General features: G+C 36.2%; 1 protein-coding gene across 13 annotated transcripts in view; it reads left to right on the plus strand.

The window, feature by feature from the left end:
* Nucleotides 1–3318: 3318 nt before the first annotated feature.
* The window catches only part of LOC124953113, a 17931-nt gene continuing 3073 nt past the window's right edge, over nucleotides 3319–18176 (plus strand). The window contains exons 1-18 of one of the 13 annotated variants that reach the window (XM_047504028.1): nucleotides 3321–3630; nucleotides 3839–4030; nucleotides 4117–4329; nucleotides 7657–9007; nucleotides 10506–10601; nucleotides 10831–11010; nucleotides 11533–11739; nucleotides 12173–12453; nucleotides 12572–12761; nucleotides 12983–13175; nucleotides 15254–15351; nucleotides 15644–15667; nucleotides 16050–16094; nucleotides 16220–16286; nucleotides 16376–16543; nucleotides 17027–17192; nucleotides 17284–17391; nucleotides 17467–17619. In XM_047504028.1, coding sequence (XP_047359984.1) covers nucleotides 8225–9007; nucleotides 10506–10601; nucleotides 10831–11010; nucleotides 11533–11739; nucleotides 12173–12453; nucleotides 12572–12761; nucleotides 12983–13175; nucleotides 15254–15351; nucleotides 15644–15667; nucleotides 16050–16094; nucleotides 16220–16286; nucleotides 16376–16543; nucleotides 17027–17192; nucleotides 17284–17391; nucleotides 17467–17619 — 2759 coding nt within the window. In that variant the 5' untranslated portion in view covers nucleotides 3321–3630; nucleotides 3839–4030; nucleotides 4117–4329; nucleotides 7657–8224. Of the gene's footprint in view, nucleotides 3631–3838; nucleotides 4330–7656; nucleotides 9008–10505; nucleotides 10602–10830; nucleotides 11011–11532; nucleotides 11740–12172; nucleotides 12454–12571; nucleotides 12762–12982; nucleotides 13176–15253; nucleotides 15352–15643; nucleotides 15668–16049; nucleotides 16095–16219; nucleotides 16287–16375; nucleotides 16544–17026; nucleotides 17193–17283; nucleotides 17392–17466; nucleotides 17620–17895; nucleotides 17932–18176 lie in introns of all 13 variants that reach the window. The other 12 variants (XM_047504033.1, XM_047504027.1, XM_047504029.1 and 9 more) reach the window with 12 other exon arrangements.

The following is an 18176-nucleotide window of genomic DNA, read 5'->3' on the forward strand; positions in this document are numbered from 1 at the left end:
GATATCCTTCGATCGACGACATACAACTTGTATTCCTACGGATCAGTCCACCATCGTCAATTGGCGGCGTATTCCTATTCCTTGTTGATCCGTACGTTGACAGGATTATCATTATCATTATCATTATTATCATTATTATTATCATTATTATCATTATTATTATTATTATTATTATTATTATTATTATTATGATTATGATTATGATTATGATTATTATAAAGGTAAATAAGAGATAGGAAGCTTCATTTTATAACGTATTACATATTATTAACGAAAAACGGCGAGGGCCGAATCGAAGCGGAGCTCGACGATAAGGAAGAAAAAAAGAAGAAAATTACAAAATGGAAGATTAGGGGAGGGAGAAGGGATGAACAAAATGGGAGTTTTATGTATTTGAAGAGAGATGGGGACGGGGTAAAGGGGACGAACAAATTTGTATCAAACAATGTTTAACCGTGCCGGTTAAAGTGGTCAGAGAGGAGAAAGAGGGAAAAAAGAGAAAGAATTAAAAGAATAAAAGAGAAAAAAAAAAAAAAAAGAAAAAAAAAGAACAAGAAATGGCGCGAATTAAAAAGCGAGCACTGAATATCGGCGACTACTTCGTTTCTTAAGACGTATCTTGAAAATATTTGTATGTAAATGAATGACAAAATAATAAAAAGTATACGCTGTAAACATTCCGTATATATTCTTTTTATGCGGCACAATATGACTTTTCACAGGGATTACGATTAAAATCGTACTGCTGCGAGCTTTTTCTTAAAGATTCTTCTTGAGAATCCTCGGGATATCCGTAAATTACATTTTGAGAACCACTGAGGTTAGAGATTTATGACCTTTCAGGTCGACTCAAGTGGGACACACTTCGTGTTCCCTTGGAGTTCACCGTTTACATTATCTTCCGTGTCTATATTCTTGCAGTTTCATACTCGAAAAAAAATATTTTAATAGATTAACGATATACGCTATCTCACTCTTTAGATTTATTCCTTTTTTTTTTTCGTTTTAATTTAACAGATCTTAATTACGCGCGTGTATAATAATAACAATAATAATAATAATAATAATAATAATAATACGAAAGGAAATCGTGCTAAATGACGGTACGCTTGAAATAGTCATGACAGCGTTATCGATTATGACATCATTTTCTTACTCGTTATCACGTTTCAAACATGAATGTTATTTATGCTATACCACGAACAACGCGTATACGATCTACATATAATTATTTGTTAAACCTTTTCTTTTAACTATTTATATAGAGTGTGTTTATTGGTAGATGCATTTTAAAGAATGTTTCTTTTCCTTTCTCTTTATCCTTTCCTTTTTTTTCCTTTTTTTTTTTACATACATTAAATGTAAAATCACTCGAAGAAAAGTAAGCGAAAAAGATAAGAGAATAGAGGGTAGAACTTCTACTACAATTTCAATTTCTAAAGCGATCTTTCCAATTCCTTCTCGGGATCATCGACTTAGTCGATGCGAGTATTCATCATCGATGGCGTCACCATTCCTTTCTTCACTCACAGATCTCACGATGATATAAGAAGAACGAGGCTATGACACAATATTCGTCGTCCTTCTTCTCCTCCTCTTCCTCCTCCTCATCCTCCTTTCTGCTTTTCGTACAGCGCAGAATCGTGTGACGTCGTAATCTTTACGAACAGAATTCATGCGTAGGAAAGGGAGGGAGAGAGAAAGAGAGAGAGAGAAGTAGAAAGACATAAACGCACACATTTGCACGTTTACTCGAGCAGGATCGTGGTACGTTAAGGTCGAATGACGTCATCGTTTCTCATAGACCGGGTCTGCGATCGAAAAGAAAAAGAGCAATGTTGTTTAATCGACCGATTAGAAGAGCGATTTATTCTGCGACTTTTTCTTTTTTTTTCTTTTCTTTTTTGTTTAGTAAGTACGATGATATCATATTAAAAACGAAAATAACGCGAACGTCGTTTGAGTTCGTACGATATATGTTAAGCTCTATTCGTGACTTCTTAATCGATCGTTCATGTTCTACATTTTGTAGAAAAACGTTATCGTCGTTACGCATGCCCTCTCCTCCTCTCTCTCTCTCTCTCTCTCTCTCTCTCTCTCTCTCTCTCTCTTTTCTCTTGTATTTTTTTTTCTTCTTTTTTTTTTTTTTTTTTTATTGCCACGTGCCGAGCCCTTCCATCAATAGACTGTTGTGCAAATAGACAACGTCCGGTATAACTAAGCGATATAATAAAGTCGAAGATTAGTTTAGTCCGTAGCTAATGGCCGAAAGAAAAACATTTCAATCATTTTTTATTGAAGAAATATTCGTAGGAAAAATATAGATGGGGAATTGGGAGGAGGAGGTGGAGGGAAAAGTCTAGGGATATGAGAGAATTCGAAAGAATCAAGATCGTTGTTAAGAAATGAAAGAGAGGAGGTGGGGTGGATTTGCGAATGGGTGCGCATTGGATCGATATCATCGGGGCTTGCGGGCCACGCGTTTTCCCGAGGGTTGTTTTAGACGACACTGGCGCCGCTAGTCGCGACGGCACATCGAGCTTCTCCTTTCTTCTTTCGTCGAATCATTTCTTTCCCTCGAAAACATTTGTTTTTCTTCTCGTATGGCGAGACGAAAAGGAGTCATGGAAGTTGTATGTAAAAATAAATTTGCTCGAAAAATGATGATGAACGAGTAAAAAGGAAGAAAGTGAATGGTGATGGACACGTTTATCATTAATCACGAGTTTTGTAAAGTAATCAAATTGGTATTGTTGAGATAATTTCCCTAGGGAGGAACCGCTTTCGAAATCCTCCCTCGTTTTACGACTTTTCTTTCCTTGCGCGAAAAAACGAGCACCGACATGCTGGCGCCTAAGACGTCGCAATAAAATCCTTCCACGTAATATAGAACGTTATTATGATAGATCCTTTCTCTAATAATAAAAATGTGATAACACACACACACACATATATATATATATATATATATATATGCATGTATGTATGTATAGAAAACAAAAGAATAGGATGAAAAGCGAACGCTGAATAAAAATTTTTCTCACCGATTGAAAAATTAAAATTGATCGTTTATCTTTCTCGACGAGCGAATTAAAAAGAGTGCTTCTTTTCTTATATAGGCTAAAGTGAACAGAACAATAGGAGAGAGATCAAAGAATAGGAAGAGAAAAGATTAAACTCGTGATCTCGCAAGGTGTTATAAGGGCCTTCTCCTGTTTCCTGAGGTCGTCAGATTACATGCCAAAAATCCTTGTCGGTGGTATCGGTCGAAGGAGGGTATAGGGGATGGGAGATTTGGTTTGATCGAAGGAGTTTCGGACATAGGGACGGGAGATCAGGAAAACCATCAGCAAGAACCAACGCGGCAGTCACAGCAACGAAGAAAAGGAGGGAGAGCTGTTTGGTGCAGGCGCTGCCGGCGCGGCATTCAAGCCGCAGTGGGGTGGGGTAACTTAGAAGAGTGGTGGGGGTTGTAGGTTCCCCTACGATGGCGTGGCGACCCATTCGTTCGTTCCATACGCTTTAATCGAAAGTCAGATCGCCGCGGACTGCCGCGTCGTCACGCGGACGCTCGTTGTCTTTTCTTTCCCATATCTTTTTCCACTATTTTCGCCGCATAACATTACAAAGGTAATTTTCCTTCCTTATCTCTTTTTTTTCTTTCTCTAAACCCTCCTTCTAGTGCGCATTTTTATTCGTGGAAAAGTATATATATATATATATATATATGTATATATATATATATATCTTACACGTATTTCGTGTCGAAGATTAGAAAGTGTGTCACGATTTTTGTCGAAGCAACGTCTTACCTTTCTCCTTTTCACTTTGTTTTTAGGTTTTAAGAAATGTATAAAAACGAGTGTTAAATAAGAGTGAGAAAATCGAAATGTATACTCGTGCGAAGTAACAGTGTAAACAGAAAAGAGAGAGAAAGAGAGAGAGAGAGAGAAAGAGGATTGTTGGTGTGTTACACAAAGAGACTATTTACCCGTGTAGGAGGACGGTTCACTGGCCGTACAAAGTACTGGTAATGTTGATAGTTCTTAGGTACACATATAAGAGCAAGCATAGTGGTATGTATCGTTGATTTATTTAATAATTAAACATCGTTAGTATACACTAGTATTAAAAGGATCATAGTAAAGGGAACATTTATTGGGCACGTGACAAGAACTAGTATCTTGCAAACGAGATATCATATCCCCTCGATGAGATCAACGTTTGAGATTTCTCTCGAAAACAAAATAGGCCTAGATTAGCCACCTTGGAACTGTATGGCGCCAAATGACGAGGATCACTGATATCAACCGTTTCTACGCAAACGAAGTACGTTCCTTAATATATGCGTCCGACACGCGCGAATACATTTTGCTATTACGTTCGATAATAAAAACATTATTCGTAAAGCATTGCAATCGATTTAAGGGAACATTTTGAAATGTTATAAAATGACATTAAATATAACAAGATTTTCTTATCAATGTTTACGTGTTTTGTCATTGCCAAGGATGTCTATCGTTACGGCACTCTTTCGGAAGAAAGAAAAATCGATCAATATGTTTTAAACAAGTTGAACAAACTTATCGTTTCTAATCGTGAAAAATTTTTAAAGAATAGACACGTATGTACTATTTCGATATGTTCGATCAAGCGAGATAAGGATTACACGAAGTGACATCGATGAGACTCTTTGATGCAACTTGAGAGGATCGATTTTACGATCGCACACTTCCCCCCTGGGACATAAATTCTTAGCCGTCCTACTATCGAACCACGTAGCGTGTTCTCCAAAATTGATATAAAAAAGAAAAAGAAAAAAAATAATAATCGATCCCATGCCGACGATTTTCCTGACTAGAATATACATTATTCTATACAACGTTACGATAGAATCTAGAGTAGTGCAGAAAATTAGTTTAAACTTGGAAACAAATCTTCTCGTGAAAATATTTCGCGTGACAAGCGCTCGTTTTCAATCGTTCATAATTCGATAATTCGATCATTCGATCGACGTCAATCGATAATTTCGAAGAAATCGTCGAAACATTTTTCGAACTCTTATTGAATTACGCTTTAAGCATTAATCGGGATTAACTTTCTTCGTCGATCCGTTTATTTATTATTCTCTACCTAATGTGACTTTATAATTAACATTGTATATAAATAAATCTCTATATAAAAAAAAAAAAAAAAAAAAAAAAAAAAAAAAAAAAAAAGAAAAAAGGCGCGTTTAAGTTTTTCTTTAAATTCATTCGGCAGAGCAACATTTAAATGTATTTAACGAGATTTAAAAGTGAGATTAAACGTAAAATAAATGGCGCACCGACACACGTTCGCGTGGTCCGGATACGGGCAATTTGCAATTCGATCGAGTGCTCTCTTGCTATCTCTCTATCGTCGGCGACGAAAGTCTCGTATTGCCGGATACATTGGATCGACACGGTAGGTCGCTGCTCCGGATGATGTCAACGATGATTGATACGCTTTTGAAAAGCAATGCGAGTCCAAAGAGAACATTATATACATTTTATGCGTATTTATTTCAATATTTTCCCTTTCGTTTTTTCGACAAAAATTAATAATCGTTGTACCCTTTCAACATTGTTTCCCCGCCCCGCCCCCCTCCCCACCCTACCCCCAAAATTTGTCTGTCTCCCATTAACTGTTTCGTTTTTCTTTCTTTTCCTTCTTATTCCAGTTATTTTCCACCACGTGCGTAACACACATATACGTAAATGAATGCAAATGACTCGACCAATGAAATAATAATAAAACTAATAATAATAAATGCAAATAACGAGGATAGCTTCTTTTGTTACGAGCGATTATTAAAATTTACATATCGTGGGTCAAAGATTGGTGTCGATTGACATTTATCGTTTATTAATGTGAATCGACAAAGAGACGATGATCCGGTCAAAGGTTTTACGATGAGATTCACTACAGTTTAATAGGTGAACATAGAAAATTTTGATAAGAAGAAAATAAATATTTCTTTTTATATATACATATACATATGTGTATGTATGTGTGTGCGCGCATGCGTAACAGATATTTTCAAACTTGACCCAATTTATATAAAATTATCTTCGGACGTATACGACCCTACTCGAGCCTTGAATTGTCCTCATCGAATCATATTCATAATTAAACGTCCCACGTGAAATTTATCAGAGAGAGAGAGAGAGAGAGAGAGAGAGAGAGAGAGAGAGAGAGAGAGAGAGAGAGAGAGAGAAAAAAAAAAAAGAAAGAGTGGAGATAATTACGGTGACTTATCACGTCAAAACGATTCGGACACGCATGGTGAAATCATGGAGCGAAATTAAATAAGAGAGAATAAAGGGGGAAAAGAGGGAGGGAAATCTCTCCGTACAAGAGACATGTGCCGACCTTGAAGGATTTTCTACATTCGAGAGTCATTCTACAAAAACATATATTTAATTATTCGTTTTTCTTTCTTCTTCTTCTTCTTTATATATATATAGATATATATGTATATATATAAGCGTAAACAATAAGACGAGAAACGTTTCGAACAAATCGATTTCGTACCCATGGTTTACCTTTTTTTTTTCCTCAAGACATGAGTCATCGATATAATTCGTGTCATTGCATAAAAGATTATAAACGAGTGCTAGATGTATCGACGAAGAAACGTATTTATTGTCAATGGTATTGACACCATCTCGTTAATCGCATTGTGTTTATTGACACTACTTCTGTTTGTTCCGCGTCCCCTCTCCTATCCCCTTTGCGCCGATCATTAATTATCGTTTTATTCGCCGTCCACGAGACGTCGCGTGCAGAACGCATAATGTTCTTAATGAAACGAGTATTATGAATCTCTCCTGCTATCGTTAAAGACTGTTTTCTTTTTTTTTTTTTATTTTCTTCTTCTCTCGAATCGTTTCGATCGTTCTAATAAAATATGAATTAAAATTCAAGGAGTCACATCAGGATGACCTTTCGAAATATGCCTTTCGCCTGACACCTGACATTTCGTCGTTGAGATCGTTTTGCGTTATCCGATGTGAGTAATCGAGAAACCTTAAAAAAAAGAAAAAAAAAAAAAAAAGAAAAAAGAAAAAGAAAAAGAAAAGAAGAAAAAAAAAGAAATATAATCGAAGAGATAGCGATCGTGCGAACTAAAACCATTGGCATTGGCACCGATGCGTCAGTAACAGGAACGATTCACGGTCTAGTTTGTTCTTTCGTTTGAGTACGCCTTATCGTACGCTTCTATCATTATAGTTTATTAGTAACGAAATACAACACGTAGGCCTATATGCACGCCCGCAAAATTATGGGCGTTCAAAGAGGAAAAGATGATATCCTCTGGTGATATCAGTGTTAATCATAGCAATCGTATTTGGCAATCGATAAGCTAACTTATCGATTTGCCGATATAAAGATAACGCTTCGATGAAAAACCGATGAATATTTGGAAATGTTTATACGTCGCATAACTGACCTTATCCACGTATACATTATCGCCTCGTAGAGAAAATGTTGGTAGAGTAATGGTAGCAGTAGTGATGGTAGTAGTAGTAACACCCATCGTACTCATCCCACATTGACGGACGTCGTGTTCTTTTACATAACATGGAACGACTTAAGCCTTCATAACGGTTCTTTCGTTTCTTTTTTTTCCAGAAAACTCGACGATAGGTAATAGAGAACACAAAAAGGAACGACATTGTGAAAGAGCCTTCCTAACATCTTTCAATCGCTATTCGAACTTTCATCGTCGTGGAATAATAAATTCATCATATAAAAGTAATGTAAAATTCGATAGACGAAACAAAATAAAATAAAACGAAATAGAAAATCTTTTGAAGGGAAACGTCACGAAGTATAGAAAGAAGGAGACGAAAAGAAAAGAAAAGAAAGAGAAAGAATAGAAAAGATAAAGAAGAGAAAAGGAAAGGAAGAGACGAGCGAAAGATACCGAAAGAGGTGTGTCAGGGTTGCGTCGCTTCGTTCGATGACAGTTCAGAAGAAGTTGGAAAAGCACGAAAATCGGAAGTAGGAGCAAGACTGAAGAGGAAGCTCAAGGCGGAGACGAGAAGACGGATTGGTGCGAACTCTTAGCCGAGTAGCGCGCGTATCAACGGTATAGTCCGGGGGCATATACCCAGGGTATATGCGTGGCGTATTAATAGACATCGGTAGCTCGTTGGTGGGGGGGACGACGCTTGCTCGAGGGTGAAAATAGAAAAGAATGTTTTTGGAATCCAATTGGACTTGGTTGGCAGAACGATGGGTCAATATGGCCGACTTGGCCGAGCGGGTGGACGATCTGATATGCAGTTTCGATTCGACTGGTGACACGACCATGGATACATTGTCGATGCTGATATTCGGTTGGATGTTATTCGGTCTCGTGGTATTGTGCGTCGGCAAGTACGTTTACAATCGTTTTGTCCTAAACGAGCTCGGTACCTCTCGCACCGCGAAGGACGGCCATGTCTTTCACGGTGATAGTGTTGTGGTGACGAGTGCTGCTGTAGGTGCTGCTGGTGCCGCCGCCACCGGGGCCAAGTTCCTCGGTCATCAGGAAAGATCAAGCAAATTATCGGCGTCTTCGGTCGGTGTTGCATCGAGTTCGAAAACATCGACTTCGACCGGTCCGATCGGAGTAAGTGGTGCCGTATTAGCTGCCGCTAATACAGCCGCATCTTTCGGGGGAGGTAGCAGCGGCGCTTCTTCGACTATTGCCGTGGCACCCGTTCCACCCTCCTCATCTCCCTCCTCCCCTGGCTACGTCCCACCAACTCCGCCGGTCCGGAAACGACTGACAAGGAAGACTTCCGGTGCTCTTATCACTCCTGCCAGAAGTTCGAGGGCCCTTCATTTGCCTACGGCGACCGGTGCCGACGCCGAAGCCGTTCGTTGGGTCAACGAACTGATCGTCTGGCTGCACTCGGATCTTGTCATCCTCAACGAACTTCTCGCCCTTTGGGTGGCTTCTTTGAACGACTTTACCGCTGGTTCCGTCGACGAGGTCAGTCCTTTTCTCTCTCTCTCTCTCTCTCTCTCTCTCTCTCATCTTTCTCGAGCCTCCTCGCAAGCGTTATTTTTTATTCGCGGAAGACTTGCCTCCGTGACCGAGCTCTTAACCTGTCAGATGGCGCTGGGAAATCCAAGAATAGCGACTCCAACCTGTTGGATGACTTCGTTTCTATAGAGTCTTATCTATAAAGACTCGTTTATCTTATTAACGGGAGATATATTTCTCTTATCGGGCCGATCAAAATCATTTCTATTTTTATTTTCATTTTCGATTATATTGAAAATATTTTTTTATTCCGTAGAAATAAGAAAAGGAGAAAGAAAAGATGAAAAAGGAAGGAGCAAACGACGACGATTGGAATTCGCGGCGCCAGATTAATGTATCGCGCGGACTCTTGCATGCGTAGGCTTTTATTAGATAAAACCGAGATGATGAATCTCTAAGATGAAACAGCTCAACTCTACGAGCACTCAATTCGAGCACGGCCGGCGAAAGTAATTCGATTCGAGTGAAAGGCGTTTAATTCGAACAACGTGTTCTTGATCGAATTTTATCCGATTGAATTATCTCGTTGACGTGGCAAACTTGACCTCTCGCATGTTTGAAGAGCTCTCAATGGAATCCAAAGCGTCTCGGTGCGCTCGCGAAAGAATGCGTTTCTTTGTTCCTTTAACAACGTATCCCCTCTTTCTGCCCCTTCTTCCTCGCCCTTACGAAACGTTATCTAACGCACCTAACATGCTAAATTCGTTTTTGGAATTGCGGGCGTGTTTCCAATTCCTCGTACATTCTCTCTCACGTCTCTGACTCACCTGATGATTTATCGTACAACCGAAAGATTCGGTCACGCGACTCAACGGGAAACGTCGCTCACTTTCGTCTGTCTTATAAGATTTCAAATGGGTATTAGCTTTAGCATTAAGCGAACGTTTGGTAACTTTTTTAAAAGGAAAAATATTTATAGTACTCACGATGTGTGTATATATATGTATATATATATATATGCAATACGTATACGCTTAATTATCGACGTTCATAACGATTACGCGAACGTTCAGCCTCGGAAAAAACGGAAATGAGATATAAAGTGGTATTTCTTCGTTCTATCAATTTCAAATTCAAAACAGCAGAATTCTCTCAAGTTATTAATTCTATTATGCTTTAATATGCCAGCCAGTCAACCTAGCCAAAAGTACGTTGAAAAGGAGAGCCGTAATTTATAGGCCGTAAAATGTTTTCACGTAATATCGTCAGTCCGAGGGAGTTCATTTCTTGCCAAAATTCTACAATGATGTTATTATCTAATCGTACATTTGTAGACACGTCAGGAATTTCTGTTGATACGTGTTATGCGTTATATACATACATACATACATACACACATATATATATATATGTATATATGTATATATTTATATTATAAATACGTTGCAGGAAATTTTTGAGAATATCTTCTCGAAGGAATCATTGATATCGTCTAATGTTACAGCATGGAGTGGGCGTCGAATTTGTACGTGTTCTTCCGGAAACACATCCTCCAACTCTGTCAAATATTTTCTGCGAATGCGACTCTAAAGACGATGTGGTAGGTAATCGTATTTGACAATAATTTTTCTTTTCTTTTTTTTTCTTTTTTTTTTTTTTTTTTATATATATACCGAAGAAAAAAAATACTGAGACACCCTGTATACGATATAATGCCTCCATTCATACCGCTTTCGAAGACGTCTTTTTTACTCTTCTTATTTTTCTCTTTTTTTTTTTTTTTGGTCGCTCTCGTTCTCACATAATACATACGTTCCTTCATTCCGTAGACCATAACGTGCGACTGCGAGGCGACTCCGGCCCTGCAGTTAAAAGCGTTTCGTCAAAGAGGCGACAAGTTGGAATCTAGTCACTATCGTGTCAACGTGAATCGCTTCCGTGCTCGACTCAACGTCGTTTGCATCACCGAGAAACTTCTAATCGATCTTAAGTGCGACGGATGGCCCGAGGTTTGTTTTGAATTAATCCATATAATAATCTTCTTAGATTCTTTGGATACTTTATAAAAATATATGTCGAACAAAATAAAAAAAAAGAAAACGCACATTTTTCGCATATTTTCGTATCTATTAAAATAATTAACATATATCTCTTATAAATGAGAACAGTTTAGCGCGAAAGAAAGAAAGAAAGAAAGAAAGAAAGAAAATTGTTTTTCGTAAATAAAGATCTATAATGAATTGCAAAAGGAATAGAAATTTTTTTTGCATAGGACAAATATATTATTAATTACATGTATTTCTACGATAAGGTCTGAGACGAAATGATATAAAATATAAATATTCTTATCCCTTAAACGTACTATATTAATTTATTTTATGAAAATAATGTGTCTTTACGTGCGTTTAAATTATATTAAAAATGATATGCTGTTAAAGATATTGTTCAAACGATTTAGTTAAAATGATAAAAAAAGTCCTTTCGAAGATAGGACGAAAGAAAGTAAAAATTGTTCTGATGTTTCGTACCAGGTAAAGATATCCCTGGCACAGGTAGGAACGATAAAGAAGGATTTGGACGAGAGCCAATTACAGGAAGTAGTGACGGAAATTGTAGTTGGTGCTTTGAGAGGTATCAGCGTTCATCTTAATCTATCGCAATATCCAACTTGTCCGCGATTATGGAGAGAACCACCTACGCAGCCTGGCTTCTCCTTTCCGGTACATTACGACAGTATGGTAAGTAACGTTTTAGCTCGATTAAATCAATTTATACTCGGCTAATTTTATAATAATATATTTATGTACTTTATCGTAAATACCAGCTAGGAGAAGACACGTGTCTATTTATCTATTTATCGATGCATTATGTGCTGTCGGTGAGAACGCGCAGAAAATATCGCGTGCACTTTTACTTTCCTAATCATGAAACCTACTTTACTACGGAGTGGTACCATCGATAAAGCGTGCGTTTATCGATCCCAAAGAGAGAAGTGGGCTTTGCATGCGATTATCAAAGTAATTACAGCAGTATCTGCTTTTATCTGATCAAATTCGAAAAAAAGCTAATACGGAGAGAAGATTTTTATCTTCAATTAATTGATTTAAATGAAATATAATATAATTATATTTTAATCTTTTGTCGTTTTATACGTTGACGCTTCGTTTGTAGAGCGGTTCGAACTCGATGATACACAAGACATCGCCTCAACATCTTCATACACGTAATGCAACTTCCGCGGCGCAGCTGCAACAACAACAACAACAACAGCAACAATACATGCCTGGTGAAAAGCGTTTGCTCGTAAAGGTTGTAAAGGCAACTGAACTTGGTGGGCAGCATCCATCGGTTGAACCATATTGCGTAGTCGAATTAGATGAACCACCGCAAAAGCATCAAACATCGATCAAAAAGGATACGACCAATCCGATATGGGACGAAGCTTTCTTATTGTAAGTTAGATTTTCTTTCCAAATAAAATACTATATATATATATGTATATATATATATATATATATATATATATATATATATATAGAGGGATCGTATAAACAAGAATTTTATTACTAGCGATGTCAGTCACAATACGACAGAGGTACTACTGGAAGTTTACGACCGCGTAAATAAGAGCCAAAAATTCTTGGGTCTCGGAATAGTAGGGGTCGAAGAACTTCTGGCAAATCCTAGCCAAAGGCAAATCATACCGTTACAAGGTAGACCTTACGAGGAGGACGATGTAACCGGCACCCTCACCGTAGAGGTAATCGATTTCTCGAATTCGATCTCCTACATACGTCTATTTGACCCATAACTTATGATTTATGAATTATAATCTCGTTTTCATCTCACATATACGCTCGCTTCTTTACTAAAGCACAGACAAACAAAAGCGAGAACTTATCACAGATTATTTCTTTATACTATTGAAAAAGGAAAAGAAGCAAGATATATTTAGTTGTAATGATCGTTTTATTTATGCAGTTTCTCTTCATCGAGGGTGCAGAAGTGCCACAGATCGGATCGAAGCCTTACAAAGTGAAGGAGACAATAAAACCGGTGTCCCCGACTCGTACCTACAATCCAGCGACCAATCTCGTCAGCAGCAATAGTCTTAATTACAACAATGGTAACAGCACTCTTATCTTGTACGACAATACCACTCTGTCAGACGGGGGTAATTATCGATTGCTTGTCTCAAAGGTATTGCATACTTTGATGTGTGAATCCTTTAGTGGTTTTTCAATTAGTCTGAACCAACCTCTCAATTTCCTGTATCTCTTTTATTCCTTATTAAATAATGAAAAAAAAAAAAAAAAAAAGAAAAGAACAAAAACATTCAACCAAATTTTACCCATATACTCTATGTATTTGCAAATCTCTTTGATCTTATCTCAAACTTTGATTCATCGAGTTTTCCCGAAAAAATGATAATCGTTAGTCATTCAATCGTTATGACGATTCCATTCGAATTTCATTTCGATTAAAATTGTCTCACGTTTACGTTCCAACATCGTATATTTAAAGATTTTTATTTTTATTTCTTTAACCTCCTTATATATACATATACATACGTATATATCGGAGATATCGAATATTTTATTTAAAAAATAATCCTTTATTTCCAATCCCTTGCAATCCACAAACACACAGTAGCTGGCATGAAGATTTTTAGATTTTTTTCCCCGTTTGGCGAGATCCGGTTCCAATCATAATTTAGATCTACTCTCATAATCGATTCCCTGAACTAGAATAAGTCCCAATTACAAGGTTTTTACATATTTCATTTAGTAAGAATAATTAGAGGAAATTTTCAATACTTCGTAAAGGAAGCAGAAATGATTAGTTTTTTTTTTTTTTTTTCATTTTCAATGATAGACGAAGCGAAGGAAATGTTTTAGAATATCGAAATGCTTGGATATCACGTGAATTTTTATATATTCTCTCTAATGGAAACATTTTGAAACACGCAACACCGATGGTTAAAAATCGATCTTATGATATCGATGGTATACGATTGCGTAAATAAAAAGAGAACATTTCTACCTTTAAAATGGTATTTGTTTCATCTCTCTACGACTTTCCGTTCCGAAGATATAATCGGTTAAAATTTGTCATTCATAATGTCAATGATCAGCTGGCGCGAGTACGCATCGTAGTAAGTAGAAAAAAGTGTTTACGTCGGCCAGACGGCCAGCGTAAATTCCTGGAATTTATGTAGGTCACTGTGTTAATTCATTATATAGGCCAATATGGCGATTCGAATGTAGGTCAGTGGGACACTCCGTTTGACCTATATATTCGGTTATATCTAAAATATGGAATATCTCCGAAACTAGAAATCATAGAGACTTCGAATCAACGCCATTTTAAAGAGTATTTTTTTCTCTATAATATCGTCATATTATAAACAATTAATTAATAATTTGTTATAAACAATTTGTTATACAAAATTCGCCGAATTTTTTTTCACTAAACCAACGCTATATATATATATAAATATATATATGTATGTATAATACAGGCATACATATATAATTTGTTATAAACAATTTGTTATAAACAATTTGTTATAAACAATTTCTCAGAGGAATTTTTTTAGAACTTAACATGCATTATCGCACATATAATGCGTATATAATTCAATAATTTGTTATAAACAATCTGTTATAAAAAAAATGATCAGAAACGATTTCTCGGAATTTAATCAGTGAAGTAATTCGGTATATCTATGAATACGTGAATATGATTCAATAATTTCTTATAAACAATTTGTTATATAATTAAAAAAAAAATTGTTATAAATAATTTTCACAAATAATTTCTTAAAAATCAACGTTACATTCTTCCTCTTATCTTTTAGGAAAAAAAATATGTTTCTGCGTTATAAAAAATTGTTACGAACAAAAAAATTATAAGCAATTTGTTATAAATAATTTTTATAAAAAAATTCCTTCGAAATCATTTTGTCATTCTTGTCTTTCGTATCTTTGGGGAGGGGGAAAAAAAGCATTTCTGTGTCGGGAATATTTATACGCATTTACATCTTTATAATTATTAATGAGCCATCGGTGTATACAAATGAATAAAACATTTCTATCTATATTTATGAACTTCATGGATAAATCGTGTTTACGCGAACTACGCGATTAGTTTAAATAGATGGTGCTTTTTAAGAATCGATGAAACGTAGATCCATTCAATATGAATCAATGAATCTTCGATCATTGTACAAAAGTGACATTTTCTTCGCAGATCCTTATTTGACGAATGGTAATGTCGTCGACTCGCCATATAGAAGTGGTCAAACGAACGGTAACAAAGGGACTCTGATCGTGCACAGCCAGCAAAGGGTAAGAAGATAATAAGTTAATGCATTGATTTGATTGTTAATCGCACTGCACGTAGAAATTGGTGAGACTACTAAACTAATAATTTATAAATTTTTTCTTTTTTTTTTTTTCTTTTTTTTTTCTTTTTCTTCTTTCTTATATCCGTGCACGGATTAATCGAATTAATTATTCTAAATTTATTTTTATATGGGTCACGAATTTTTTCATGCCGTATAAAAATAAGTCCGAATGTGTAGGCGTGTAGTGATAATAACAACAGATCTGACGATCCTTTGCTCTGATTATTTTACAGCAAGCAGAGCGACAAGTAGTAAAGGTGAGCCCGACGACGATCTCCTGACGAGAGAGATTTTTTTTTCCTTCCTTAATTTTTTTCTTCAAACTCGTAAACGCAATTTGCATTTACATTCTATAATCAGCAGCTTTTCATCTTGCGCGAACACGCGATCCGAACTGCATACGAATATGAGTGTTTTTTTTTCTTTTTTTTTTTTCTTTTTTTCTTTTCTTCTTCTTTTCATTTATTTCTTTTTTTCTTTTTTTTTTTTTCTTTTTTCTTGATTCAATACTTAAGACCATCCATCCTCTCGTTCTATTTTCTCTTCGATTAACTGACGTTTACCTTGAGTTTGAGTGCCTTTTCTGTTTCATAAGAGCATTAACTATCCTTGAATGCCGTGTGTTTACTAATCCAACAGGTAGCTTTGACGGAAAATGGAAATTGGCAAGAAATTTCCCCCGAGGTAAGTGTACTATCGATTTATCATACTTTTATTTACTCATCCTTTTCTTTCTTAGATAATAAAATATCACTTTGATTAAATAAATCCCTTAGGCTCAATGTCTAATCTGACACGATTGATTTCAGCACGGTGCAAAGGATACCAGCATGACGTCAGGACCGGAGAGTACGCCAAATTCCTCTAATTCAGAAGGTAAAGCGTGAAACGTAAAAAAATGTTAATGTAGATTAGAAATTTGATTTAGAAATACACGATAACAAGTGTAACGTATTATACTTTAGAAAGAGGAAGAACACGAAGAAAACGAAGAGATTTCTTTGGCACGATAAAAAAGCGTTTGAGCCGATCAAAAACGAGAAGTAGATCGGTGGGACCCGAAGGTGACATTAATCACGAGGATGCACATTCGAGGTCAATATCCGCTGACAGGGCACGAGATCCTGGATCAGGTAAGTTTTTAATTAATTTTATTTTTTAGTTAGATAAGTGGATTTCATACCATTCGATATAATGAAACTCAAATGTAGAATAGACATTTATGACCCTTTTCTTATATCATTGAAAATTCATTGCTTTTAATAGTTCATCTATATCGATGTTTATTATCTAATTCAATAATGATCATTTTCAATTCCCAAATATAAAGTTTCTTTATACCCTTTCTACTTTAACTCACACTTTCACCCTCTGTCCTGCTTGCGTAACCGTTGTGTTAATTGGCACTCAATGTTGGTAAGTCTTTCTCCTCCACTATGTAGACATCTCCATATAGAGATACTTTGTAATTAGCCATCTTAGATCGGTCCCGAGTTTTTACGATAACTGTGAAATATATTATATCCGTTAAAATGTATTGTCTTCTTTAGCTCCCCCCCCCCCCACCACCCACCCCTCCCACCCCAACGTGTCGCTTCCATTTCACCCCTATCCAGCAACGAATCTCATTTTTACAGCACATTTGTCGATACCAGGAAGGGAAGAACATTCAAGGAGATCAAGTTTAAGCGAAGCGTCCGGCATTAGCGGAACTTCTACGAGAACTTACGTCAACGAGGCCTCTACTCTCGTTTTAGAAACTTTAGAGAATGGTATTAAAAAGTGAGTATTAGACGTAATACGTATCATTTTATAGTGATATATATATATGTATATAGATATGCAATTTTATAATATACGTTTTAATGTTTAGACATTATTTGGTACCACTTTCGCTCGCACAAAAGAGCAAGTGGAGGAAAAAGGGTACGAAACTTCATATATTCAACGATCACACGTTCATCGCCAAACACATGCCAGGGTAAGTTTTGAATGGAATGTTATTTATGGGATAAATAAAATTTATTTTTATTTATCATGATATTTGCCCTTATAGAGGTACAGTCTGCGAAGTCTGTAAACGAACGCTTGCTCGAAGATTAGGTAAACAAGGATACGAGTGTAGGGACTGTCAAATGAAATGCCACAAACATTGTCACGTTAAAGTAGACACAACGTGTCCTACGTCCACTATACAGAGCATCGAATTGTAAGTATAAATCGATTCGATTGGGAAATACTTTTTTCTTTTTTTTTTTTTTTTGTTATTTTATTTTAAACATCAAACGAATCTACCTACATTGCATGAGAATATTTACTATCACCGTAAAATCGCTTTAATATATGTGTATGTGTATATATATATATGTATGTATGTATGTATATGCATTTATATATATACATCGTGTCGGATTTATAAATGATTTAAAAGTTAAATGATATATCTCCTAATGCTCTGATTTCTTTTGACCTTTCTTCGTGTAAGGTCCCTACTGCCGGTACTGAGCGAATAATAAGATAGGTAAGCCAAAGAAAAGAGAATGAAGATCTTTTTCAACGAGTGTGTTTTAATTTAATCGTGCATGCGACGAGAAAAAGTTTATCGAAAAATCTATATTTTCTCTTTCCATATTAATGTTGGTAGTTACCTTTTATTATTTTTTTTCCTCCGTAAATATTATAGTTGTACCCGAATTTAGCTCTCGGATTTTATAGATTTTAACATGTTTATTTTCATCGATTGTTATAAGACAATTTTTGCATGCA

The sequence above is a fragment of the Vespa velutina genome, chromosome 11 (assembly GCF_912470025.1).
Source record: "Vespa velutina chromosome 11, iVesVel2.1, whole genome shotgun sequence".
In the NCBI taxonomy this organism is placed as follows: domain Eukaryota; kingdom Metazoa; phylum Arthropoda; class Insecta; order Hymenoptera; family Vespidae; genus Vespa; species Vespa velutina.